Source organism: Aspergillus piperis, assembly GCF_003184755.1.
Source record: "Aspergillus piperis CBS 112811 unplaced genomic scaffold BO85scaffold_8, whole genome shotgun sequence".
Lineage (NCBI taxonomy): Eukaryota > Fungi > Ascomycota > Eurotiomycetes > Eurotiales > Aspergillaceae > Aspergillus > Aspergillus piperis.
In genome coordinates, this window is record NW_020291598.1 from 965369 (window position 1) to 990615 (window position 25247).

At 49.8% G+C, this 25247-nt stretch overlaps 8 protein-coding genes across 8 annotated transcripts; 6 read left to right on the forward strand and 2 right to left on the reverse strand.

Annotated features, from left to right (window-relative positions):
- Positions 1 to 718: 718 nt before the first annotated feature.
- Positions 719 to 1838, forward strand: BO85DRAFT_459227 (homeobox domain-containing protein; the record flags this gene model as incomplete). The annotated part of the gene is made up of 3 exons (XM_025661639.1): positions 719 to 784; positions 867 to 1610; positions 1671 to 1838. The coding sequence occupies 3 exons, from the start codon at positions 719 to 721 to the stop codon at positions 1836 to 1838; spliced, it is 978 nt and encodes a 325-aa protein (XP_025515951.1).
- Positions 1839 to 2625: 787 nt separating this feature from the next.
- Positions 2626 to 4657, forward strand: BO85DRAFT_459228 (uncharacterized protein; the record flags this gene model as incomplete). The annotated part of the gene is made up of 7 exons (XM_025661640.1): positions 2626 to 2750; positions 2786 to 2829; positions 2979 to 3281; positions 3409 to 3688; positions 3824 to 3930; positions 4064 to 4132; positions 4284 to 4657. The coding sequence occupies 7 exons, from the start codon at positions 2626 to 2628 to the stop codon at positions 4655 to 4657; spliced, it is 1302 nt and encodes a 433-aa protein (XP_025515952.1).
- A 48-nt stretch (positions 4658 to 4705) lies between these two features.
- On the forward strand, positions 4706 to 5780 carry BO85DRAFT_292444 (uncharacterized protein). The gene is made up of 2 exons (XM_025655277.1): positions 4706 to 5372; positions 5429 to 5780. Exons 1-2 carry the CDS (start codon positions 4855 to 4857, stop codon positions 5589 to 5591), a joined length of 681 nt encoding a protein of 226 aa, XP_025515953.1. The 5' UTR covers positions 4706 to 4854; the 3' UTR covers positions 5592 to 5780.
- A 5830-nt stretch (positions 5781 to 11610) lies between these two features.
- Positions 11611 to 13762, forward strand: BO85DRAFT_487849 (uncharacterized protein; the record flags this gene model as incomplete). The annotated part of the gene is made up of 5 exons (XM_025663483.1): positions 11611 to 11837; positions 11955 to 12359; positions 12419 to 12844; positions 12895 to 13124; positions 13176 to 13762. 5 exons carry the CDS (start codon positions 11611 to 11613, stop codon positions 13760 to 13762), a joined length of 1875 nt encoding a protein of 624 aa, XP_025515954.1.
- A 1193-nt stretch (positions 13763 to 14955) lies between these two features.
- On the forward strand, positions 14956 to 15373 carry BO85DRAFT_292571 (uncharacterized protein). Its single transcript, XM_025655278.1, has one exon. The coding sequence runs from the start codon at positions 15093 to 15095 to the stop codon at positions 15333 to 15335; it is 243 nt and encodes an 80-aa protein (XP_025515955.1). The 5' UTR covers positions 14956 to 15092; the 3' UTR covers positions 15336 to 15373.
- Positions 15218 to 17739, reverse strand: BO85DRAFT_396854 (alpha-amylase). Its single transcript, XM_025657008.1, has 11 exons — positions 17445 to 17739; positions 17355 to 17393; positions 17174 to 17289; positions 17009 to 17117; positions 16731 to 16959; positions 16505 to 16667; positions 16308 to 16454; positions 16013 to 16253; positions 15673 to 15952; positions 15517 to 15577; positions 15218 to 15449 (listed from the first exon to the last, which is right to left on the reverse strand). Exons 1-11 carry the CDS (start codon positions 17595 to 17597, stop codon positions 15413 to 15415), a joined length of 1575 nt encoding a protein of 524 aa, XP_025515956.1. The 5' UTR covers positions 17598 to 17739; the 3' UTR covers positions 15218 to 15412.
- Positions 17740 to 18120: 381 nt separating this feature from the next.
- On the reverse strand, positions 18121 to 21763 carry BO85DRAFT_468644 (glycoside hydrolase family 31 protein). The gene is made up of 5 exons (XM_025662281.1): positions 21700 to 21763; positions 20674 to 21627; positions 20206 to 20616; positions 19984 to 20154; positions 18121 to 19929 (listed from the first exon to the last, which is right to left on the reverse strand). Exons 2-5 carry the CDS (start codon positions 21366 to 21368, stop codon positions 18243 to 18245), a joined length of 2964 nt encoding a protein of 987 aa, XP_025515957.1. The 5' UTR covers positions 21369 to 21627; positions 21700 to 21763; the 3' UTR covers positions 18121 to 18242.
- Positions 21764 to 22820: 1057 nt separating this feature from the next.
- On the forward strand, positions 22821 to 25238 carry BO85DRAFT_292667 (putative C6 transcription factor (AmyR)). Its single transcript, XM_025655279.1, has 3 exons — positions 22821 to 24048; positions 24100 to 24550; positions 24612 to 25238. The coding sequence occupies exons 1-3, from the start codon at positions 23069 to 23071 to the stop codon at positions 25011 to 25013; spliced, it is 1833 nt and encodes a 610-aa protein (XP_025515958.1). The 5' UTR covers positions 22821 to 23068; the 3' UTR covers positions 25014 to 25238.
- Positions 25239 to 25247: the final 9 nt, after the last annotated feature.

Genomic DNA, 25247 nt, shown 5'->3' on the forward strand with positions numbered 1-25247 from the left:
AAAAAAAAAAAAAAAAAAAAAAAAAAAAAAGAAAAGGAAAAGAAAAAAAGGAAAAAAAAAAAGGGAAAAAAAAAGAAAAAAGAAAAGAAAAGGACTGAACCCCGACAACCTTGAAAGAGAGATCTGGTGTCCACCCAGCCCAGATCCAATTGTTGAGCTGCCTCACTCCTTACCTTGCATAACCTTGGTTCAGCTGTCTCCATCGTCATCGTGTGCGGCGATGTCAAGGTACTTTTAAACTCAGGCGCTGGTAACTATATTACTATTATCTGTCGCCCATGTTCCTCTCCTCCAACTATCGTCGTTCAGATTCATTATCTACGCTCTGTGTCCTCAGTCGACTCACTTAGTTAACTCTTCCACCCCTCTCCGTCTCTCTTTCGCTTCTCCTTCTCTTGATATCTACCTCATTCTTCCCCCGTCTCCTCCCCGCCATTTAATTCCACCACCAATCCTCATCAATACTATTACTCTTCACAACCCAAGTGGTTTGACGTGTGGGGTCATAATTATTCCTTTTCTTCTACCCCTACCAACCTGCCTTTTGTTCCGTGCGGAAGCCGCAGGCCGGCTATACTTGTGCAATCAGGCCTCCCTGCTCTGGACTTCTGTTCTACCTATCATAGTGGAATAGTTACCTCCTCGGAATCCTTTTCCTTCCCTTTGGCAGTGTTTGTCTATGTCCCAGTACCGTGAACTGGGTGAGGATTCTGGAAAAATGGCCATTTCCTACGCAAGTGGACTTCCAGCGGATCATACTCCTGCTCTTCCGTCATTTCGAGAGGTGAGCCAACACACTGCGCCTGGCAAACCGACCGGTGGTTTCGCCGTAAGAGGATCAGCCAGACTAATGCACTCTTTGATAGCTACTCCCGCCTCATCTCCATGATGAGATCGAATCGACCTCATATTTCACTTCCCGCCAGCACGCGCGCGAGCGGCCTACATCAGCAGCTCACGAATTGACGTCCAATCCCCGCCCTTTCTCTGATCGTCCCTATGGATCACCCCCGAAATTGCCATTCGATTATGCCGCCCGGTCCAGTGAACCCCAAAGCCGGATGGCTGGTCACCCGACCGACCCCATTACAGGCTCTCCTCGCTACGCTTCTCGTGGCCCCAGTCCTATTCTACCATCCATTCGGGACCTTCAGTCGCTCCCTGAACGGGGTTTGAATACATCGGGCGCTGCTTACCCAGAACCAAGGGCCCTTTCTCGACCGGACTTCGCAGCGCAGGAATTCAGGGCGGGCCCGGTTGGCCCCCACGCATATCCCCCAACCAACATTCCAGGCACAGTACCGGGTGATCGGAGGAGCGTGGATTCTTTCCCAGTCATGCCCAATCAGACCGGCTATGCCTATCCCGCAATGGGTTACCAGAGTGATTCCGAACAACCGTCTCCGCAATCCCTCTCTCATGCTCAACAATCAAATTTCGGTATCCTCGGGGATTCGATTGACCCCAAGAACAAGCGGAGACGGGGCAACCTGCCCAAGCCTGTCACAGACATTCTGCGTGCATGGTTCCATGAGCATCTTGACCATCCGTATCCCAGTGAAGAGGACAAACAGATGTTCATGACCCGCACCGGACTCACTATCAGCCAGGTCAGTAGGACATCACCCAGTCTACCAAGTCAGCACATGCTAATCAGGAATTATCTACAGATCAGCAATTGGTTCATCAATGCTAGACGGCGCCAACTTCCTGCTCTCCGGAACCAAATGCGAAACGGCGGAAACGACATTGACTCTCAAAGACAATCTCCCTTCAGTGACATGGACCAGACGTCCCCGGAATCAATGCCGTCTCCTCACCAAATTGTCAAATCATAAATTGCCTTCGAGCACGATTAGGCACCCCCGTTGGGCCGGGCATCGTTCTTGATGCCACTTCCGCAAGATACATCCAACATTTCATGAGTTATGGGGCTTTGGGATACAAGAACAATTAGACACGAGAGTTCGCCACAACACCCATCTTTAATCTTTCTTTTTGATCATCAAGGAATTCTACGACGAGCCGAGTGAGATGGACAACCGCTCTTGATACCCTCTACCGTTTATCTAATCGACTTTATAATTATCGTGCATGGCTTCAACATTACAGGGTTTATGTGGCTGGGAGCAATTGGGAATGGCAGTTACTGAGATGTGCGGTTCCTCACCTGTGCGCCCTTGCCTCCCGCATCATGGCTGCCTATTGCGATATTGCATCTCTAGGTGTTTTTGGTCATTTTATCGGCTATCTTAATTTCCTATGTTCTGTCTTTCTATACTAGATCAACGTGTTTCCTTTTGTTCTTTTGGCGCGCTTACACTTGCAAATCGGTTGTGATGGGTTTCACTTGGAGATGAGGATCAAGCATATGCATGACTTTTTGTACAGTATAAGTACGGATGATGTGACCATGTCAAGTTAGACTGTCTTTCCTTGTTATTTTCTGTTTACAATGTTTGGGAGGTCATCTCAGGTTTTGGAATTAGACAAAAATTGAGAACATTGGTTATTACCCATATAGGCTCCATTTTGGAAAGTCCGCATTGACTCGCACTTTCCTTTTTTTACTCTTCTTCATTTACCCTTTTCATACATTTCCCGGCCCTCCTTATAAGACAGACCATGGTTGGGCTGTTTAAGGTTCCCTCATCTCACATCCGGGCGGTACCGTGCATTTCTGGCATTCGTCACAAACCTTTACCCAGGGCTGTACTGTGGCTTGACGGAAATCCATTGGTGCAGGTTTTGTTAGGCCCACCACCGCATGAGGAGATCGTTCGAGGAATGGAGGAGCCAACTCATTCTCAGATAGTCCCCTGGTGGGCGGTAAGAAAACCATGGAATCGCTCTCGCATTTCTGATCCGGAAGATCCATGGGTTGAAGACCATTGTGAGACGCATGCAACATTGGAATCGGCCCACCCTGAAAGGCCACTCATAGCCTCTAGCCTTGCGGTGAGCGCCGGAAAGGACAGGCGGGAGGCGTGCTGTCACACGTCATGAGAAGAACTACAAAGGCCTAAATTTTGGTTCCGGCCAGTCGGGACGGCTAGATCGCCAAGTGTCAGTTACCGAGAAGTGCGCCTCGTGGATAGTCCAAGCCCAGTTGTTGCAGGTAGGCCGTTCGACGTCGTTGGATGGGCGCTGCTGCTTGTCAAGCGTTCGGACTCCCAGACGGGCGCGAGCGCTTTTTGCTATTCGGCCAGCTCTTGCGGTAAGGCGGCCTTGGGATCCTGGATCACCCGAGGAGGTCATCTTGGACGTCTGTGCGGGCGTACGTAGGTCAACCCTTGGACTCCGTATCAAATCGTACTGAAAGGGAGGGGGCCGACCCATTGTCCGTCCATCAGGTCTCATGAGCCACACGCACACACGCAGCGTTACTGTTGCATGGAGACACTCGAGGCTGGTCTTCTTGGGCCCCTCTTCTTTCTTTCCCAACGGTCACCGGCACGGAAATCCCTGCAAGCCAGAGAGAGGCGGACGGGCGGAACATGCCTCCGAGACCATTGGAGAAGCAGATCAGGCTTGTCGACTGTGGCACAGGGCTTGACCCCAGCTGCACGAAGCACGGGGGAGGAGGTGAGGGAGAGGAGAGGAAACGATTTAGAAACCAGGATCTATCCGATCTATCACATGGCGGTGAATCTGGCTGCCGCGCATGGGGATCCCAGGTACTCCGGATGTCACCTTTCAAAGCGAGGGGGGGTCGCTCGGATCAAGAATGGGCGGCATTCTACTGGAGGAGGGGGGAGGATGCTACACAGGATGTGCCTTGACAGGAAAACAGCTCGAGTCAGGGCCTGCTTTGACACGACAGCTCAACGGTCGAGGGGATGCAGATGGGCATGAAGAAATACGAAGAGGTATTGCATGACACCCGTCCTAGCCCTGATCCCCGATCAGAAGATGAAGACAGGTCGGCAGGTCAGCCGGCCTATCATCATTCCTCGCCCTGGACTTGAAGGTTCTTCCTGTATCTGTACATGCGACCGACCGATTGCAAGTCCGTCGCGAAGTATTCACCCATCGATGCAGCGAAAACCTGGAAACCACCCAGCTGCACCCCACTCTGGTGCGGCAGATCTCCCTCTCCCTAGGATGAGGAGAGAGAGGATCGACATTGAAGGTCAATAATTTAGTGCCCTTTGCTGAATATTGTTGGCTCTGTGACTGCTGTACGATTTAAATCACCGAGCATCCCCGCCAGGATGCCGCGGATCACTTTTCCCACCCCCTGGCCGTGGGATATTATCTCCACGCTGCAAGGTGTGAGTCAGTAAGGAACTCCTCGCGGCTTTATAACTGCATTAACCGGTTGGGAGACCCCCACTGCGTGCAAGAACCGCGACGCCTACAGAATCGCCTCGCCACACACGTACACCAGCCACAGGCCTGGCGTCAGCGCCTAAAGGAGCATTTCCGGAGCCTATCGTCTGTACCGGGTACATGGGACTATGTACGAAATGTAGGTGGATATGGACTAATGCACGCGCCATCCCTGATTCCTCCCAACCAATCCAGGGCCATAGCCCTTCCCAGAGCTGCGACATGTTATACTACCCATGGAGCTCTGCCCGATCCAGTCCGACTGGAAGGCAAGTGTGCAACGCTCGGTCCTCTCAGCTGCACAGTCGGGATTGTCGTCCCTTGACGAATGACATCTCAGAAAAAACTAAGCATTTAGGCACCTAGATTGCATTGCCTGACGGTCTGACAGGCCTTTCCCCTCCCTTCATGGTAAGTTTTTACCTGCTGCGGAAATCCGAGAGATCATTTATCGGGCGGAAGTGACCACCGATGAGGACCAAACTCATTTCCCCCCCTCTCTGGCGTGTTTAGTTGGCCGTCATGCAAGTTCACATCCTGGGAGCTAGCCACTACCCACTTGCATGTACGTCAGTCACGGTGGCTTGTGTTCGTACCCAAATGCAATCCGGGGACTCGGGATTTGACATACTGATACAAGGCGATCAATCCGTTGGCTGGAGTCTTTGCCCAGACTCTGGTCTGGTGTGGGGGTGGAGTGTCGTGTGTCTGTGTGTGTTGTATGTGCACTCAATGTGCGTACGTATACCCCATACCAAACCGACATATATGCACACATATGTCGACATGTCTGAGGCGAACTGCAAGCTAGATCTGCAGGTCTCCCATTACTTACCTGCCTGTCTATCTGTATGTGATATGGTGGAGGAGCTCCTTTTCAAACTTACTACGTATGACAACAGATTCATATTGCATCTTGCTGGCCCCCTTTTCCTTTCTCGAATTAGAAATTTGGCTTCTCCTTTCTCATTCTTGTCCAACCCTAGCCCTACGGGCGCATGCTATGGAATGCATGGATACCATGGTTCATTCAGCGGCCTGTGCGTTTACTCCTCATTTCCTAGTACTAACTCCCTGCCTCCTGATATCATACAAGGGTTTCTGCTGCTGCTGCTACTACTACTACTACTGCAGCATCGCTGATTTCTCCCCATTTGCATGCGTGCGCTGGTGCCTATACCATTGTAAATAATCTTGGGACCGCCCACCCCCCTCCCCTCATCTCCATTCCCAAACAGGCAACGACCTACGTGTTATAGCTCATGTTGTGTGATGAGAATTGATTGGCCACCGTCAAGGTGACACACATTGGCTGGATCATTTATCCGACTGAGACACGAGGTAATGGGTTTTACCCTTGCCAACTTCGCAAAACCAACTCTACAACCCTGGACAGATATTGGGTTTAGTGGATGTTTGTTCCTCTCTTCTCTCCCTTGATTTGTTTCCTGGGTTATCTTCATCTTATAGGGTATGTAGCTCTGCCTTTTTTGGTGGAGATCTTGCTTTTTTGGGCAGAAAATTTCATTGTTGGCAAAGTTAGCTAGCTAATGTAGCTATTTGATTAGCTAGATACAGTAGTTCTGGCCCTTGGTATGTTTGTGTGGGGTATGCAAAGGGATGGATGGATGGATGGATGGATGGGCATGATGGTAGTAGTACTCCGTAGTAGTTGATGAGGTTCTGATCAACGGTTCTCTCTTCTTACTTTTATGTTGTGTGACGTAGAAGAAGATGTTAGGAGAGAAAACTTGGAGAAAGAGAATGGAATGGACTACTGAGATAGTGGTGGTTCGGTTTCATGTGAAATTCCATGAGAGTTGTTATGTAGGGATGGTTGAGGGATCCATCCATTTCATCGAACTCATCCCGCTTTCGGCTGTACTCAAAGTCAGGTTCAATGGGTTCATCCAGATGGACGCTGTGTTATCTTATCAATCAACCTGATATGGACCAGTTAATACTATCGCCTAGTTTGAATGGAATATAAAAATATATACGTACGTACTATTCTTCATGGCAGAGTCTATGTTCCTGAGTTAGCTAGCTAGGGAGTGAGAGGACAATTAGTTAGGCTCATATTCGCATTCTGCTTGCCTTATTTCTGGAATATTTCAATGGGATAGGGATAGTAGTTGGATATATATGACCAAGTTTACAATAACCGAGGGGATGAACAAAGGGTTCTCGATTCGGATAAGTGATCACAGTAGTTGGAATCATGATGATATATAGAGGTTCGTGACTTTGATCAGACTTGTGAATAGTAAAGTAATGTCGTAGTAAATGATATTATTTGCTCATCCGATTGCCTGGTTTGAAGAGGTGACTTGGTGGATTAGGAGGTGAGAAAGGATGGGATTCGAAGATATTATTTGTTACGAGTTGTCCGGATTTTGATACAAAATAGTAGCTTGATATGATGGGTTGAGAGATGCTATCTCTATGCAATACTACTCGATTGTCTCGAGAGCTACTTAGGTACTACTAGTCGTTCTGGAGACGGCACGGTGGCAAACGAGTCTACTGGACGAAGTCATTTAATTGATAGTGTTGTAAGTTTTTTGATGTATCAAGGATATGGTTCTTTGTTTGATGTGAATCATGAATGTCGTTCAAAGTGATAGGTTAGGAGGATGAAGAAGATTTATATGGTTTATATCGTCACGTTGAGAGGGAGTGATGGGGAGATAATAGTGATGGTAGTATTGAAGAACTTTGGTGTCAATGAATATATTAGTAGTAGATGAAGTCTTTTGTTTTTGGGGCTCAAACTATAAGTATTTCAGTGATAGACTGGTCTTCGTTGGTTCTACGTTGATTATGGTGGCACATAGTATGGGATATCAGTGGTGCTATGGAGGAGACAGGTACCTCTCTTAGAAATTATTCAGGGCAAAAGGGGCTGATTTTGACTACCAGGTATGAATTTTGTCTGTTTAGATTGTCGATGGGTAATCATACACCCTGATCCAAACGAAAGCGTGGTGTATAAAAGAGTATCTGTATCACATGCGATGCTGCTGACGGATTCTGCGCTAGATAGCTATGGCATAGGCATGTGAAAAGTAATGGGCTCGGTCCGAACACACACGAATCGTGAAATCTAAGCTTATCATAACACTACGGCGGTATACCTGTGTCCCTATCGCTTGCGGGCATCAGGTACCGGGTCAGATCGTAAGCGCCACTATAGCTCACTTGGACTGGCCACGAAAATAGGATAGTCTCTGGCCGACTATAGTTCTGCTGCCGGATAATAAATCGGCGCCACTTCACTCCTAACGGGTATGCACATCCGGTTGACACCGTGGAAACAATTGCCAGGGTCCAATAGCGCTACCGGTACCCGAGAATGCTCGGTGCCACCCGGGAAGGTATCAGCAGTTGATAGGGCGACTGACGAGCAAAGACTGCTATCCTGTAAATGTTAGTGGCCCCGGACATATGCAGGCCTCCGTCTGGGGTTACGCTCAAGAGCCAACGGCATATCAGTGATTACCCTGTGTCAGGATAGCGCGGATTCTGCATCGACCCATCCTCGATCCGGGATACATGAGTGGCCATGTGTTCTTCTCGACTAATTGAGCATAATCCAAGGATGGCCAATCATACATCATGTCTGCCTGGCCATGGCCACTTCTATCCTGGATAAGACAACGAATAGGATCTGGGCTAATCTATCATGATGGACCAATCGTTCATGACAAGAGGCAGCAATTCTGCACGCAGCCTGCGCTCCCGTTCCTGGGGCCATCCAGAAGCGGTATCGGATCGGTAGTCCGACGTTGCTGCAATGGATAAACGTGTCTGGCGTTGTGGACCTTCTCGAACTGGCTAGAAGCCCACAGGGTCATCGGCAAGATTCCGGTTCGCACAAGGTAGTGTGCAGTACGACTAAACCTCCACGGGCCCACCGGTCTTCGGCATTGTTCTGCACGCGTCAACCAGAAGGCCAAGCTTTGCTTGGCTATCTGATAGTCCGACTATCATTCCTGACTTGACAAGCGCAGATGTACGAGATTTGCGGCGTGATCGACGCGAAGCCCGTGAAGTCATCCCGAGTACCCGAGTTATCCACTTCCCGTACATCTGGAGGCGGATACAGAGATGGCAGGCGCTTGGATGCGAGCTCGGAGAGGCGTGTCTTCGCTAGCGGAGAGAGAGAGGAAGGAGTAATGCTTGGTTGTGAAGAACGGACCAGGGTGTAATTAACCCCTATGCAACCTCAGCTACGGAGTTTGGCAGGTACTCCGGCCACGATGCCGTGTCTTGCCGCTGGGCCGACGGTTGCCGCTCGTGGAGTTGACCTGTGTCTAGGTGCTGTTTCTGTGTACCTAATTTCCAGACATGTTATGGAGCACTTGAAAGGGGCCAGGGGGAACCGTAGCATTGGCATATATAAAGTGGACACCATCTGCACTTCTTGGTGGATGTGAAGCTTCAATTGAGAGCAGAAAGGACTTTGGATGAAGGAAAATACAGAGGAAAGTTGATTGACTGCGAAAAAAACGCCACTAGATTTCCGGCAACGAACAAAACAGACAAAACAAACAAACTGCGCCTGAGGCGTGACCGGCGATCATGTATCTACAAAGAACTGCCTGGATCGTCGCTGCCTCATCTTCTACCAGCTCCCCTCCTTTACTTCCTCGGCATACTCATGAACACATGCCTACGATGGTCAACTCTCAGTCTGTTCCTATCAACCATGTTCGCAGGGATTATGGTCTGGCCGTTGAACTCCCCTGAATATCCTGCCTGAGAGCCTACGTCTTCCGATGACGACGTGTCTAGTGGCCGAACCGCCATCCGATATTAACCTGCAGCCGGGAATAGCCATGGGCAGACGAATCCAGAGGTTACCAAATCTTAGCGTATGAGGTGAGCAAGGATATACTCGGCGTTCCTTCTTGGGCCTTCCGAAATCAAAGACGCCGAACAGTTCATTGTGATTTTAATAAGCTGAGTTAATTTAGCTGCAGGTACGGCTTCGATAAGGGTGGGATATGGACTTCTACGACCTGGTGATTCGGAGATATCCGATTCTCAAATGCCTTCCAATAAAAGTTATGAACAATGAAGTGGCCCGGAGTACGGAGAAATTGCCTCTATCGTTGGTCTCTCGTGTCGAGCGTGTTCACGGCTAATAACGTTAAAACATTGACACATCATTTCATGATAACTAACAAGTGAGACATGTGCCACTCATTCCCGAATGCAACCATTCTATCAGGCCAGTGGGGAACGCACGGCTAGCCTCGTCGACCTCCGATGGTTGGTTACTCCCATCAGAGTTTCCTACTGGACCATCTCAGGAAGGTGGAAAAAGCAACTTGGAATGGCACCATTCACCGATACAAAGCGCACTGTTGGTTGCCATTTTACTTTCCCACCCCCTCACCCGCCCTTCTTGCCTACTGGCGCCTGGAAGTGGCATCCTGGAGCAGGAGAGAGGAACGGTAATTGGCAAGCGCTAACCAAATTGCGCCTTGTACTATGGAGCCGGCGCTGCGAGCCGACGCGCCCCATTCCCAAAATGACCTAACGGCCGTGAAGCCGAGGTTCAGGGTGTCCCTACTACTTACAATGCTTAACAGCAGACGGAATAATATTCAAGCCCCATCATTGCACTTGTCAAAAATCAAGAAGCAGCACATTTGGGCCTGAAGCAAGCCTAGATTGCAATACTAGTCTTTTCTGCGAAATAAACTAGTTATTAATGAGGGCTTGCTGATTCGCTGTGGTGTATGTGATATCTGTGTCGAAGGCCCCAGAGAGCTCGACCACTCCCTCGAAGACAAGCCTTGCTCAGACAACTCGGGCTCCACCGTGTGCTGGGTCCACCACCTCTGCTGACCTTAACGCGGGTGCCTGTCGATTATGGGTCAACAGCCAATGTTGGACCGATATGCCTCCTCCGTCCCGGATTGTGAACATATGATAAGGAATGATGTGATAAGGAGAAAAAAGACGGTATGATCTAAAAGCATTTTACGGACATAACAACATGGATGGAGTGGACCAGTAGGAGCTCCGCCATGATCCTGGTGGCTCGAATCATTCCTGAGGATCCCCCACGGGCTGCTGTTGTGGAAGACGCCTGGACACACTGGCACCACAAACGCTGGACCTGCATAGATTATGCTTTTCTGGCTTCGGGTCTAGACATGGATGTGATAATATCAACGTGCATCCTTGCTAACAGTCCAACAATAATTCCGGTGATAGCCGCCAGGGCAGGCATTCTATGTCGCATTGCAGGATGCGCCGTTCAAGTGTAGAGATGAGACAAGAGGAAAATTTTTTCTCTCCTTGGCGGTAGAAAGTCCATTTGAGGAATCTTATAAGGTAATTACCTATGGTCAGTCGCTATGGTCTTGTCGAGAGACACTCCTTCTCGTTAAGATCTACATGATCGCTTTTTGATTTTCCCTTGGTTCACGCGGTTACTTTCTCCCCGTCAATCTCCAACCGCTGTCATGCCTGACCATCAATTTGGAACGGACAAGGGGAGAGGAGAAATTGGAGGAGCGATCATGAAAAGCTAATTTTGCTTATTACTATAATTATTATTTTTTTTTCTAATGAGGGAAAAACGGAAAGAAAAAAAAAGGAAAAAGAAAAGCCGTCATCAATTCCAAAAGACCATCAGCCAAAGATACACGCGAGTTACTGACCTTCTTATCCTGGACTTCCGCCCGATCCATATCTTCATGATAAGCAGGGAACCGAGCAAATCAACGCCAAACTTCAGCGGCAGTTCCTCACTAATTTCCCACTTTCCACCGGCGTCATTTTGGTCCCAACCCCCCTCCCTGGAAGCAGCGGGATTTAGTTACGATCCGGTTTACATCGGAGACTCGGAGAATACCATAGCGCATGCCAATCAGACCCCCTGCCAGGGTGACTGGCCAGTATCGCGACCCATTGTTTCTATCTTTCTAGAAGACCTGCAGGGACATGGATTGGCTGGCTGCTGTGCTGCCGTCATTTAGCGTCTACCCCAGGTCAAGAACGGACTGGACGGACCCATAACCAATCTAACCAAAGCCAATTTCGTCAATTACCAGCTGGCGAGCACCATCCCATTTCCAGGGTTGGCCGCCAACTGTTAAAAGGCACTATTCGTCTCTCCACCTGCCCGCCCCTCGATGGCCTGCGCGTAGTAACTATTCTACTGCTTTTTTTGCCTCTTTTGCCCTCTTGGTTTTTATTCTACCCTACTCTCCAAATTGCCTGCCATCAATTGGTCCAAATTGGACTTCGTTTGATGACATGACTCGCACCGTGGACGAGATCAAATACGAGACCCCTTCTTCATGGGAGCACAAGAGCTTGGACGTTGCCGAGGATGGCAGGCGACTAGCTCCCCATTCCGACACAGCTCGTCCGAAAGGCCGGATACGACGATCCATGACTGCCTGTCACACATGTCGGAAGCTTAAAACAAGATGTGATCTAGATCCGCGCGGTCATGCGTGCCGTCGCTGTTTATCTCTAAGGTCAGTAGCAACTCATACCTGCCATTTTGAAATTTTGTTTGTCCTATTGGGCGTGACATGAACTTAGTCGTGGAGTGTAACTGTCCCGACTTTGCTGACAGTCCACGATTTCTTTAGAATCGATTGTAAGCTGCCAGAAACGACCGATCGGTTCCAAGACAGTGCTGCGATCTGGCCAGACGCCACCTCGGCAATTCCCTCCATTGAGGAGCGCCTCACCTCACTAGAACGATCCATGAGGGAGATGACGGGCATGATGCGGCAGATGCTAGATCACTCCCCAGGTTTCGCAAATACTTCAATTCCGCACTTGACAAGAAGTATCATGACGGATGATACTGCCTCCATGGAGGGAAGCCCGTCGTCTCCCTTCCTGCCTAAACCCGTTCGCCTCATTCAGGACCTCCAGTCCGACTTCTTCGGAGAAGCAGAGACTACTTCTCCTGTTGACTCTCCCCTCTCCAGTGACGGTGCCGCCAAGGGCGCTATCGACTCCAAACTATCCCTCAAATTGTTGCAAACGTATGAGCATACCTGATAGACAACTACCAAGATAGCTGCTAATACTTGGCGCAAATCAGGTTTGTCGATCACTTCGGTGCCTGCGTTTCTATTTACAATCTCTCCGATATCCACAATGACATGAAAGCCCCCGACTCACTACTGTATAATACTGCATGCCTCCTAGCTTCACGCTATGTCCCGGGGATACCAGCGTCTGCTGTGCATGCTCTATATCTTCAAGTGCGACATGCGGTAGTCAACATCTTGTGGGAGAAACCTCCCCTGAAGTATGAGACCCTCCAAGCACTTGCACTTCTCTGTCTCTGGCCAGCAACCGCCCAGAAAGAGCCACCCATGGACAGCTGGCTGTTGAGTGGCATCTCAATCAACCATGCGATTATTGCGCTTGAGTTTATAAACTATGCGCCCTCGGAAGTTGTGGTAGACAATGAAACGGCTGCGCAGCTGCGGCTATGGAATACATATTGCTTGACACAGCTACAGTGGGTTCCACCTGATACCTCCTGTCCCCAATATAGCTAACACGCATTAGTTTTGCGGTTGGCAATGCGCGTCCATTCCATATCCAGCAGAGATACCTTGATCACTGCCCACGGATACTGGAGCACCCCGCAGCAACCTTGGAGGACGCCAGGGTTGTCGCGGAAATACAGCTCTATTTGATTACATTGCGGCTCCAGAGCAATAGCAGTCGCATGCGGTTGGCAGACCTTGACTATGAGGAAATCGAGCGATGGAAGAGGGAGTGGGCTCACCTTTTCTGTAAGAAGCCTGCCAGTGTTTCCCGGGGACTACCACTGACGAGCGAAACAGCTGGTGAAAGTTCCACTTTGGAGCTGAGCCTTTGGTTCTGCCAGACACTCCTTCACCGCACAGCAATGAGGCTTCAGCCCAGATCCGACAGGCTCGCATCTGAGGTTCTGCAAACCTCACGTCTGATCATATCGCGATTCCTCCAGATCCGGTACTCTACCGCATTGAGCCTTGTCGACCAGGTCTACTTCATTGTCGGCTACGCTGCTCTGAATTTGTGTGATTTCAACCTCATGGACCCGCTCATCGAGCAGGTGCAGATGTTCCTGCTGCATCTCGCGCCCAACGAAGACCACATCGCATACCGGTTTTCGTGCATGGTCGCCGAGTTCAAGCGGCGATGTAGCAGTGCGGAATGCAATGATCCGTCGTCCACGGTCAAAGGGTCTCCGTTATCATCCTACGGCGACAGTCGTAAGATGAGCATGGGTCAAGCACCGTTCATGCCACCGCTCATGGATGGCATGATCGAGGGGTATGGCTTCGAGCAACTGATGCCAGAAGTCATGCCGAGTTCTTTTCCGGATGGGATACTCAACGGAATGCCTGTGACTGGCCTAGCAGCGTATCGGTCGGCGACGCTGTAAGGTAATTCAATGAGGTCAAGCAGGAGATGGACATAGGTGGGGTGGGTATGGTAGTAGCAGTAGTACCACCAGGGATAACCTGCCTGCAGTGGTGTGGTGATTTAGTTTCTGCCCATGGACTGGGCTGAACCTAGCATGATGACGTGCAACGAAAATGATAATATCCAAGGCCTGACACTAAACAAAGATAAAAATAATATATTTTAATCCACGATCCACCACCGGATCCATCAGGTAGTTAGTTGGTTAGGTTGCCTTCCTGCACAGTCCTATTTAGTTAGAGGGGCCCGTGCCACGAATCATCACGTAATTGAGCGAGTGCCGCTTGCTTTTCTTGCAACTTACAACGCTCACTGCTACTACTCTGTACTAGTAGTTACATTCACATGCCAAACTACTCACCACAGACCACCAGGCTGCAGTAGCCCCAGCCAGCCACCATTTCCTAATCGGATAAATCTCCGACATCATCTTCCTCTCCCTCCTATTCGGACCGTTCCGTGCTTCCGCGGGAGGACAACAACAACAGCAGCAGCAGCAGCAGCAGCATTCCATGTCATTCCTCCCACCCAGAGGGAGAGGGAGAGGGGAAGAGAGGGGTGCGAGCAAGGAACGGAACCAATCTATACAACTACTACTATTGTCAGATTTAGTACATTTTAGGAAAGAGTACTAGTTAATCATCATCGAAGAGAAAAATAGAAGATAGATAATTTTCCGATCGATCAAGTAACATACTACGTAGTAGTAAGTAGTAGACCCCCCGGCCACCCCCCATTTTACTCCAGTCCACTTCACTCCCCTGGCAATGATGATGCGGTGGCTGCTGCACTGCTTCACTGCAGCACAGTCAGTCACTCGCCCACTAATGAGTTATCGAAGAGGGGCTGGGCTGGCAGTGGGAGGGGGATCGAGAATTACTTACATACTAGTTATTCTTCTTATAAGTCGATCACTACCTATCTATGCTATACTGAGGAGGAAGAGGGGGGAGAGGAGGGAGAGCCAATATGGTGTTGTTTTGAGAGGGATAAACTTTTTCGTCTTGTTGATTAATTTAATTTAATTTTTGGAGTAGAGTTGTAGTTTTGGTTAGTTGGGCATTTTCATATGTTACTAAGTTACTACTGTTCTGGAGGATTTAAACAGGATGATCGAGTGGTTGATTTAATTGATTGATTGATTGATGCTGCAGGTAGCTTGTTGTTCATCTCGCTTGCCCCGCCCGTAGATGGGTTGTATTCGGATGAAGATACTCGATGGAGGAAAGTAGGAGTTTCTTTTTCGTTTCCCTTTACTTTTCTTTTCTTTTTCTTTATTTTTTTCCTGGATGAATAGGAATTATCTATGCTTGTGTGTAGTGGTTTTATTATTGGTCTGTTGTATAAATTGGCTGGTGTTGATGATAGTAGTAGTTAAGTTTAATCCGTTGTTTCATGTGGTTGTAGTGACCGACCTTGGCTTTCATACACTAAGGACTAGGTATCGGTATTACTACGTCGGTGGTATATATTTTATCCACCCTACATGCAAAAGGACATGGATACCACTTAATCATATAAAATGTTCTTGAAGAATCTCTTACACATAGAAACATCCAATCGCCTATTAAAATAAAGTAATAGGAGAAGGCACACTGAGACATCCCAATCACGTCATTATAGCAAGAAGCACCTGAGCGAAAACTCTACAAATCACTGTCAGCATCTAGATCACGATCATGGGGTTCATCACCTAGCGAATGATGCACTTACACAGTGTAGCTCAAGAACAACATTACTCCCCCTGCATGCTTGAAGACGCTTATCGCGGAACCTGTGCGGATGTATCAATTCATCAATTCACAAACAATGTATGTGAAGGACACGCATATAAACATGAACTTTTGAAACAGATAGGTAGGAACTAACTGCAAAATGAGCTTCCATTAACCAACTTATCTGCGGGATAGAGGATCCGTGGTAATCCGCTCTTCATGGGGACTGGCACCGAGCCATTTGAGTCGACTGTCAGATTCGAACAGGTATATATCTCCATGATCTCTTGACCGGCGGTGTAGCCTGTTCCCGGGAGGGAGAGAGTGTACGAGGATCCTGAGGCGCCGAGATTGGAAAGGACCGTGATGGTCTGGGTGCCGTTGTAGCCTTTGCGCATGGCAAGAGTCGAGGTGTCTTGGTAGATCGGGTAGTTCTGCGATAGAGTTCCACAGTTAGATGCACTACGCAACGCAAGGACTCAATGGTGGCTCACTTTGTAGGTGAGATATCCGCTGTCTTGGCTTATAGCGTGGGTACGGATCTTGTTCGATGTGGCGATATGCGTGTAGAGCTCGCTGGTGATCTTGTAGCCCGAGAGCCACGTCGCTTCGCGGTTGTAGGGATCATTGCCCCCGCTGTAGTGCTGTTCCTGACCGGCGTATATAATGGGGATGCCGTCGGCTAGGATGGTGAACGTTGCGGCATTTTTGGCTAAGGACATGTCGCTTGTGTAGCTTCGGGGGTAAGCTAATGTGCTCGTTGCGATGAAGTTGGAAGGGGATGCTTACTTGGCGAAGCGAGGGTTATCGTGGTTCTCGACGAAAGTCCCCAGAAGCGTAGAATCTCTGCAGGTGGATTTAACGGTGTTGATCATGTTATAGAGGTCGCTGATACTGCCGTTGGTGGATTCGAAAGCCCGGAGGAGTGGATAATACCTATTGCAAGTCGTTGGCGAGCATTCATGGGGGTTCTATGTAGGGCTTACATCGGGTAGTTGAGCACTCCGTCCAGGTCATCCTGATAAGGACAGGTGTATGCCGCGTCTCCATCGAAGACTTCTCCGATACAATATACGCCTGACGCATTATTGTAGCCGGGCCAGAAGTTCTTCTGAACGTTCTTGACTGTGTCTATACGGAGGCCGTCGACTTGATGTCTGTTAGTCTTTGTCCTATAATTGATAGCACATAGTGAAGCAAAGGTAGGAATACCGGAGTAGTTAGAGACAAGCGACTCGACCCAGTCATACCACATATTCTTCACATCCGTACGGGTAGTGTCAAGATCCGGCAAGGCAACGGTGTTGTCGCCTAGCCAGCAGTCTTCAACATTTGTCTGATTATCGTAATTAGAGATCCAACAGAGGTTGTGAAAGTACTTTTGCGAGTTAAATGGTCTATAGACACTGTAGTCCACAGAGTTTCCCGTGCCATTGTGACCCTATCGTTGTCAGATATGAAGCCAACTTCCTGGAGGACTGAGAACATACCATATGGTTGGCAACGACGTCCACCATGAGGTACATGCCCCGTGAGTGAAGAGCTGAAGCGAGAGCTTTGAGATCGTCTGCTGTACCATAGTGGGAGTTGAGGGCGTAACTGTCTGCATGGTAAGGAGGAAATACATGCACTGGGGTGATAGGAGTAAATCTCACGCATCCTGCTGCCAGTATCCGTGATATGCCTGTCCGTAACCGGTATCTTGGGGGATTTGCTCAGTTACTGGTGTGATCCAGATCGCTGTAAAGCCCATTCCTTGGATATAATCCAGCTAAAGAATGTTAGATTCCCAAACTGGCGTTGATAGAGATGGTGCTGCAACGATGGTGGACCGACCTGATTGATGATGCCCTGCCAGGATCCACCGCAATATTGCTACGTTTGTCAGCGGGTCATTTGCAAGATCTAGCTCATGCTGCGACTAACCCGGGCGCTCAAATCACACGAAGCAGTGGTAGAATTATCGGTTCGTGCAAAGCGATCGGTCAGCAGGAAATAGATCGACTGGGAGCGCCATTCTGCTGGCGTGGCTGCCAAAGCACTGACCACGAAACTGAGGAAGAACAGAATCATCATCATTCTTCTGGTCAGTTTCTCTAAGACTATAACTATATTTGAGGAGCACTTCGCTCTTATGAAGGGAGGATGATATGATTTATACTAGGCTATCCAAAGCCGGTCAGTTCCTTTGGATTGAGTAAGGCCAACATGACAATGTGAGTTGTCACTTACTATCGGAAGACGGTTCGACGGGTCCGATCCCAGCACTCTATAAATAGCGATTACATGCGTCTCCGTGTCTTGGAAACTAGGCTGCCTATTAGCGATGTACCCGACCATCAGCTAGATGGGAATGAAAGACTTCAACTATGAACGGATAAAGATGCGGGGGATTTCCATCGGGCCCTGGCGATCATGGGTGGATGTCGTTGACTGGCAGGGTTTCTCAGCGAATAGTGGCCACAGGCCGGCGGTTTCCTTCCCGGCGGCCTTGGCAACTACTATACAGAGCTGCGCGTCAGATTGAGTACCTTCCCAAGTGACTCGTTGCTGGGTGTTGTCAGACCCGTTTACAGAACATAGTCATGCAGGAATGCCGTGGTGGGCGGTAAAACAAAGGTTGATGTTAAAATTTGAATTCTAACCAAATACCTACATTGCAGGACATTAACTGCCCTACCTATTTTTGCATGCTGTACGCGCACACCTGGCTTGTGTCTGACACTACCATTCTAGCACCCAGTTCTTCGCCCATGCGCCGCTATTCGTCAAGTTCTGCAACCCCCCAACGAACAGAACCTGCGACGTGGAGTTGTATGTGATGGATCCTGGTGATACTGTCTTTCCATTGAGAGTCACCGCAGAGGGCTCCTTGTTCACTCCGAGCACCGTCACATTAGCGAGCGGGTTCCTTTCTTTCCAATTCCCTTGCGCTGACGAGCGCAGGCTTGACCGTGATGCGGTGAAGCCCACACGAAGCGTGGCATTGGGATAAATGCTCTCCCCATCATCGAGGTAGAGCTGCCCCGACGCGGTTCCGTTGCTTCCTAGTGCGGCCAGCAAAGCCCAGGGAGTTTGCCGGGCTTCACGAGTGGTCAATGCTGGCTCTTGCATCGGCAAGATGTTTCCACCTCGTACATAAACCGGGATGTGGCCCAATGGTGCCGAGATGGTCGTGTTAACTCCGGGCTTCGCATCAACGGCAGCCTGGGTGTACCAGTCGTACCACACTTCGCCATGTCCCACCCCCGGGAATACGCCCTTGACCGTATTGACCAGAGGCTCCAGTACCGGAATCACCATGATGGCCGGTCCAACCATGAATTGGGTCTCAACCGCAGCCAAAGTTGGGTCGTTGGGGAACTCCCAGGAAAGTGCGCGCATTACAGTGGACCCCGTAGTGTGGGCCAGGTCGAACAACGTATAAAAGTAAGGTAAGATAGCGTACCGGATTCTCATCGCGGACTTAGTCGCTTCAATAACAGAAGCCCACCGATAAGGCTCCTGGGGGATTGTGGAGAGCTCATTGTGGTTTCGGTAGAATGGAAAGAATGCGGACAGTTGCATCCATCGGTTGCAGAGCTCCTCATCCGAGTTTCCGGTAAACCCACAGGTGTCAGCACCAAACATGGGAATGCCGAAGAGCGAGAAGGAAAGGGCTTGTGAGATGGAGTAGTACATGGACCACCATTTGGAATAATTGTCACCGCCCCAGTGGCCCGCCCACTTGCCAGAGCCAGCGAAAGTTGAGCGGCCAATGATAAATGGCCGCCGCTCATGAGACCAGACCTCAAGCAGACCATGGTAGGTAGCGTTCAGTCCTTGGTGCCCGTAGAGACCGTGCACATCATATTCCTCAACACCATCAACATGGGTCGCGTTTGGCGACACTGCATGGACGCTGAGATCATGGCCTTCTTGATCATGGTTGATTACATAGGGTGGGTGCTCCACATTGCGAACACCAGGCGTGGGCGTTGTGCGCAGATATGACACCGAGGTCGACGCGCTGGTTGCGGTTGCGGTTGCTGCTGCCTGGCTGGAAGCGCCTGCCGACGCTGACGCCGCCTCTGTAGCGTTGGTAATATTGAAAGCCTCCGGGTAGTCATATATGATATCGCCGGGCTCACCGGGGAGAAGGAACGATGGGTGTGCCGGGTTAAGAGTCAGGTTCCCGGTGCCACAGCTCCCGACACAGAAGGATGAAACTTCAGACATGTCGTACCACACTCCATCGAACGCCACTTTCTTCGACCAGATGACAAGTTCGTTGGCCCAGAAATCCACTGCCTTGGGATGATGCCAGTCAGGGAAGACTGTATATCCTGGCCAGACGGCTCCGATATAGAGGCTACCATCGGGGTTCTTGAGGAAGACGTCATCCGCAGCTCCTCTGTCATATGTAGCGTATCTGTATTGCTTATTAGCACAAGGACAGCTATATAAGTTGACATGGTACACTTACGCATCAGATGCATTTTCGGGATTAGGAATGTAGAGTGCCGCATCAACAATGGGTACATAATAGCGTCCACTCTCATGTAACTTGCTGAGGAATTCGTCGCCCTCGCTGTAGGAAAAGCGATTCTGATCGTTATCGAAGTTGCGATATCCGTGCATGTAGTCGATATCGGTCCTATATACATGTCAGACCGGGTTAAGACATAATGGCAGGTACAATACGCACCAGATATATTCCAGCGGGATCTCGAATTTCTCAAAATTCGCGACAACGTCTGCCAGATCCGACCAGTTGTTGTAGCCCCAGCGACATTGGTGGAATCCAAGAGTACTGTATTGTTGCATGGCCGGCAATCCCACAGTGCTGGTGAGATATTGCCTGGTGACATCGGCCGGGTTTGGGCCCGAGTAGAATGTCAGATCGATCCCTCCACCTAGGGTCCGCCAGATCAGCTTCTGGGGCCGGAGGAGTATCTCTAGCCCATGAGAGTTTCTCAGAAACACGCCATGGGAGAGGGAAATATATTCTTGCGAGGCATCGGTCTCGCTGCTTTTGACCGGAACATAAGATCCATTTTGCCTGTCTCCCTTGTAATACCTTGTATCCAGATAGAAGGGATGCTGGCCGTAGATGTTTCTAGGAAGAGTAAGTGTCAGGAGTGGAGCCAAAGATGCGGGTCTAATCGGCACTCACTTGTCAATAGGAGTCCCATCATCCGAAGGATATATGGTGAGATTAGCATCTCTCTGGAGGCGAAACTGGGTGATATGCTCCCCAAGGCCATACAAGTTATACTCCTCGGGAAGAGCCGTTACAAATTCGATAAATTGGTCTTCATAAACAAGCACGGTGCCTTCTGTACTGAAGAGAGCGTCGCCTGTAGCCTTTCGAATCACCTTGAAATTGAACGACGGCTCATTTGACCATGACACAGAAAAATCGCTGTCGGAAACAGATGCATTCAAAGAAGCTTTGGGCCTAGGCACCAGATTCTCTGAAAGAAAGTACCAGGACGCATTTGTGGAGTCAACATGAGTGGGAAGAATCTGAACGTTCAATCGATCCGAATCCTGGTACTCCACAGACAGTGTCAAGGAGTCAACATCTGTGCCGTATACGTTACATGGCTTGCCCGCGAGCTGAAGACTAGCAATGAATCCACGTGAATTGTGCTGCACTTTTGAAGCCTTGTAGCCCGGACAAACCGACTGCGCGTTGGCAGCCTGTGGATCATCGATGTTGGCAATCAGCTGCGCACCGACATCTGCGGAAGCAGGAATGGTGAACTGAGGCTGCGAAGAGGTAGTGGTGGATAAGAGCGACTGGCTCGCCCCATAAGCCAGAGGGACAAGCCAGGCTCTGGCGAGGAGATCGGTCAACTTCACCATGGCTCGCTTAAAGAGACACGAGGCACGGTCGCGTAATCATTGATGAGAATAAGACAGCTATAACCTATATGTATTCAAGGGATTCTCGAGTTATTTATACATAGCTGGGCTGAGGCGACTAGATCATCACTACTAGGAGTAGCCTCCTATTGACATGACGCTGTGCGACCGTATCTGCAGGCTCATTGCGCCGGTGAATTCCCGACGTAAAAGGGGCAAACGGAGATACATTTTTATGGATTGCGGAGAATCGGCAAAGCTAGCGAGCGAATTGAGTTCATTATGACCGAAGAAGAGGAGAGAATGGGGCAGGTAACGAGCAAGCACCTACCTGATTGAAGATATTGTTGGGCTGGTACAGCACCTTATTGTAGGCGAGGACAATTGGAGAAGCATCGACCCCAGTTGGCGGGGGAGCCTGGGGATTCTCCAACGATGATTTGTTGCATCGGAGAGACGGGAGTGGATACTGCCGAGTACCGTATTGATGCCTGAGAGGCCTGGCAGCCAGACAATCAGATGATGAGCGCACGCTGATTGGCTCTCATCCCGATAAATCACCGAGACCCCCTCAATTCGGGCTTCGGCTCTGACGATTCTTGTGCTCCAATCCAGTTGACAATCGCGACCCGACCACTTCGCGCGGCGCCTTTCCCACCTTCCCCAGAATGCTCCCGGTGAAGAATCTCAACACCAGACTTGTCGATGCTGGCTGGTTTGAAAACTAGGTGGCACTCAATCTTGATTTCAAACCTAAAATGAAGGGCATTGAAGGCGGGGACGAATGAAGATGGGGTCTACTAGTGAAGACACATACCAGGGGCCCTGACTGCGAGGCATTTAATGGCTTTGATAATCATTTCATTTCTAGGTCACATATTCTCGGCTTCCCGAGTGGGATGTTGTTCACCAGTGTTACGTGAAAGCTCTTCCGGACCATCATTAGCATGAATCCCATCGTCAGCGAGTCTCAGACTCTGTCAGCTTTTGCCAGAGGAATTCACCATGACAATGCTTTGTGCAGGGGTGCTGATTCTCCGAAAGTACTCCGTAGCGCATTGATGATATTCTTGGTCGAATGATGGATCCTTCAGGCCGAACCAGCGACTGATAGTATCTCACACCACCCTCGCACACAAAAGGGTCGCCGGAGGGAATGGGCCGGCTGCAGGCAATATCTTTCATGATAGCTCCATGAACCATATCCTGGCACAGCCTACGCTGCTTTCGCCGTTAAAGGAGATGACTTCGGCCTTCTGTCTGGAGTATACCTGACCCGCGTCATGGCTCGGGCGGAGGGTCCACCTGCTAAGCCAGGAAGTCGTTCTGAGACTAAAATACTAGTAGCTCCAGTCGAGGTGATAGCCTCTTTGGCTCGAACAACGGGCCGAAATGAACAGGCCAGTCGTAGCAGGTTAATAGAAAGTGGCTCATACCGCGGGGTCCGGGTAGCCTGGAGTTGCCGACTTTCTCACGGTGTCGCTTCCCCGCCGCCCTTCCCCAGATTTCTCTCCTTGGTCTCCCCTCCTTTAGCAATCGCATGATTCTCGGTGACTGCTCACCGTGTGGCCATCTTGACCACCGAAACTTGTCCGGCGAGCATCACTCTTTCTCAGAATACAATGAAGTCTCCAGAGTCTCGCTCCACTGCTGTTGCTACTGCTAACTGACGGGAGTCTCACACTTGTTTCCGCATACAAATGGACTCACATCCTTCCCCCACCAAGCAAAAGGCCTCCAAGCAAGCCTGCGACAACTGTCGTCGACGTAAGATCAAATGCTCGCGCGAGCTGCCTTGCGATAAGTGTCGACGCCTGCTTCTTTCTTGCTCCTACAGTGATGTGCTCCGGCGCAAAGGGCCCAAGTTTCGCACCTTATATCCGCTTGCGCCCATTCATCCACTGGTATCAAGACAACAGAATCCATATCAACACAATCCGTCACATAATCCACTGAACAAGCAATGGACTACAGATGGAGTGGGCTATCCGTTAAGCTCACCGATGTCGCCTTCCTTTACAGTGGCAGACCCTCAATACTTACCCCATGACGCCCCTGAGCCGTTTTCTCAGCTTCCTCCGCCAGAGCTAGTCTCCTCGCCTGACTCAACCAATTCGTTGTCAGACTCTAGTATGGCACTAGTGCGCCCTTATGCACGACGCCTGTCCGCTCCGGTGCTACTGGCCCATGTGAATGTTTATCTGAAGTATCTGTTCCCCATCATGCCTGTGGTGCGGAAGGAGGAGCTCCAACAAGATTGCCACCAGCCTGAACGTTTATCGCCCCAACGATATGCCTTTCTTGTCGCCCTATGCGCAGCCACACACATCCAACTCAAGCTGGATGGCACAGCATCTGTCCCAGAACCTTCACACCTGCAAGCCGGGATTGACGGGCATTCCTGGATGTCCGGCGAAGAGTTGCTGGCTGAGGCAGTACGCGCAAGGAAGGATTGTGACCCAGTAGATGGAATGAATATAGAAAGTCTTCTTACGTCTTTCTTCCTGTTTGCTTCGTATGGCAATCTGGACAGACAGGACCATGCCTGGTTCTACCTCTGTCAAGCCACTTCCATGGTCTTCACGCTGGCACTCCACCGGGAATCAAGCTATGTGGATCTGAGTATCGAAGAAGCCGAGGAACGGCGCAGGGTGTTCTGGCTACTGTTTGTCACAGAAAGGTAGATTCGTCCTCGGAAAGCATTTGCCAGTCTTTGACTAATATGAATTAGGGGCTACGCACTCCAACAAGCAAAACCGGTAATGCTGCGCAATTCAATTCGTAAGCCGCAAGTGCTTTGCTCCGAAGATCCTATCTTAGCATACGGTTTCATCAATCTTATCAGCATCTTCGAGAAATTGACCGTCAACCTCTATGACTGGGTCTCTGCCGGAGGCATGGACGGCTCGTCCGAGATGCCCCCTACGTCTGCTATTCAATCTAGTCTCTGCAACGCGATCTCGGTCGACGGAGTTTCGGAGATCCAAAAGGTCGACATACTCATCACCCAGCAATGGCTACAGACAGTAATGTGGAAACTTTCCATGACTCGCGCCACTCAGCCTGGGTCTCGCGATGAGGCAGTCCTCCCCTTTCACCTCCCCGTTCTTGTCGGCAAAGCTGTTATGAATGTTATTGGTGCTGCATCCCAGGGAGCTGTTGATGCTCACGGCATTGGCATGGTTAGTACATCAGTTCCAACTTAGCACATGCCAATGCCATTTACTAACAACAACATAACAGGAACAAAAACTATTCGACCTGGGTTCCTCAGTCGCAGACGTGGCGCGATCGCTCAATACTAAAGCCGCGCACCGTCTTACTGAAGCGGCCGTCGATCCCCGCGAACTCCTTTGGGGCATCCTCACTACCTTATCACGCATTCGCGGCTCTCAGTCGTACCTCTTCCCCGCATTGTTGGAGCGATGCAAAGGTGCCATGGATTTCACATCCCCCACGTCAATGGGCAACTTCCTCCCTCCATTACCCACTGCTCCCACATGGGAAGAGGAAACCGGGCTCGCCGTTGCTACTGTTTCGGAGAATCCTGATTCCCATGAACAAGAGACAGCATTAATGGAGCCACTATCGCAACTTCTACCCACTCCACAGGTGCAATTTCCGGAAAACAATCTTTTGAACTAGGAAGGGAACTACGATGATGACGATGCTGGCATTAATTCGAGTTTATTACGATTTTGCTTTTGTTATGATACCATTTATCTGGAGACTATGTGGCAATGTATACGGCATGAAGGCTGAATTGTATGTAATAAAGCATGTATATAGGTGATGAGACTATCTATTCATTATCGATTGTGCTCGAATATTAGCTCAATCACCATGCATTTACACTTGAAAGGGAAGCCATCGCGCCAT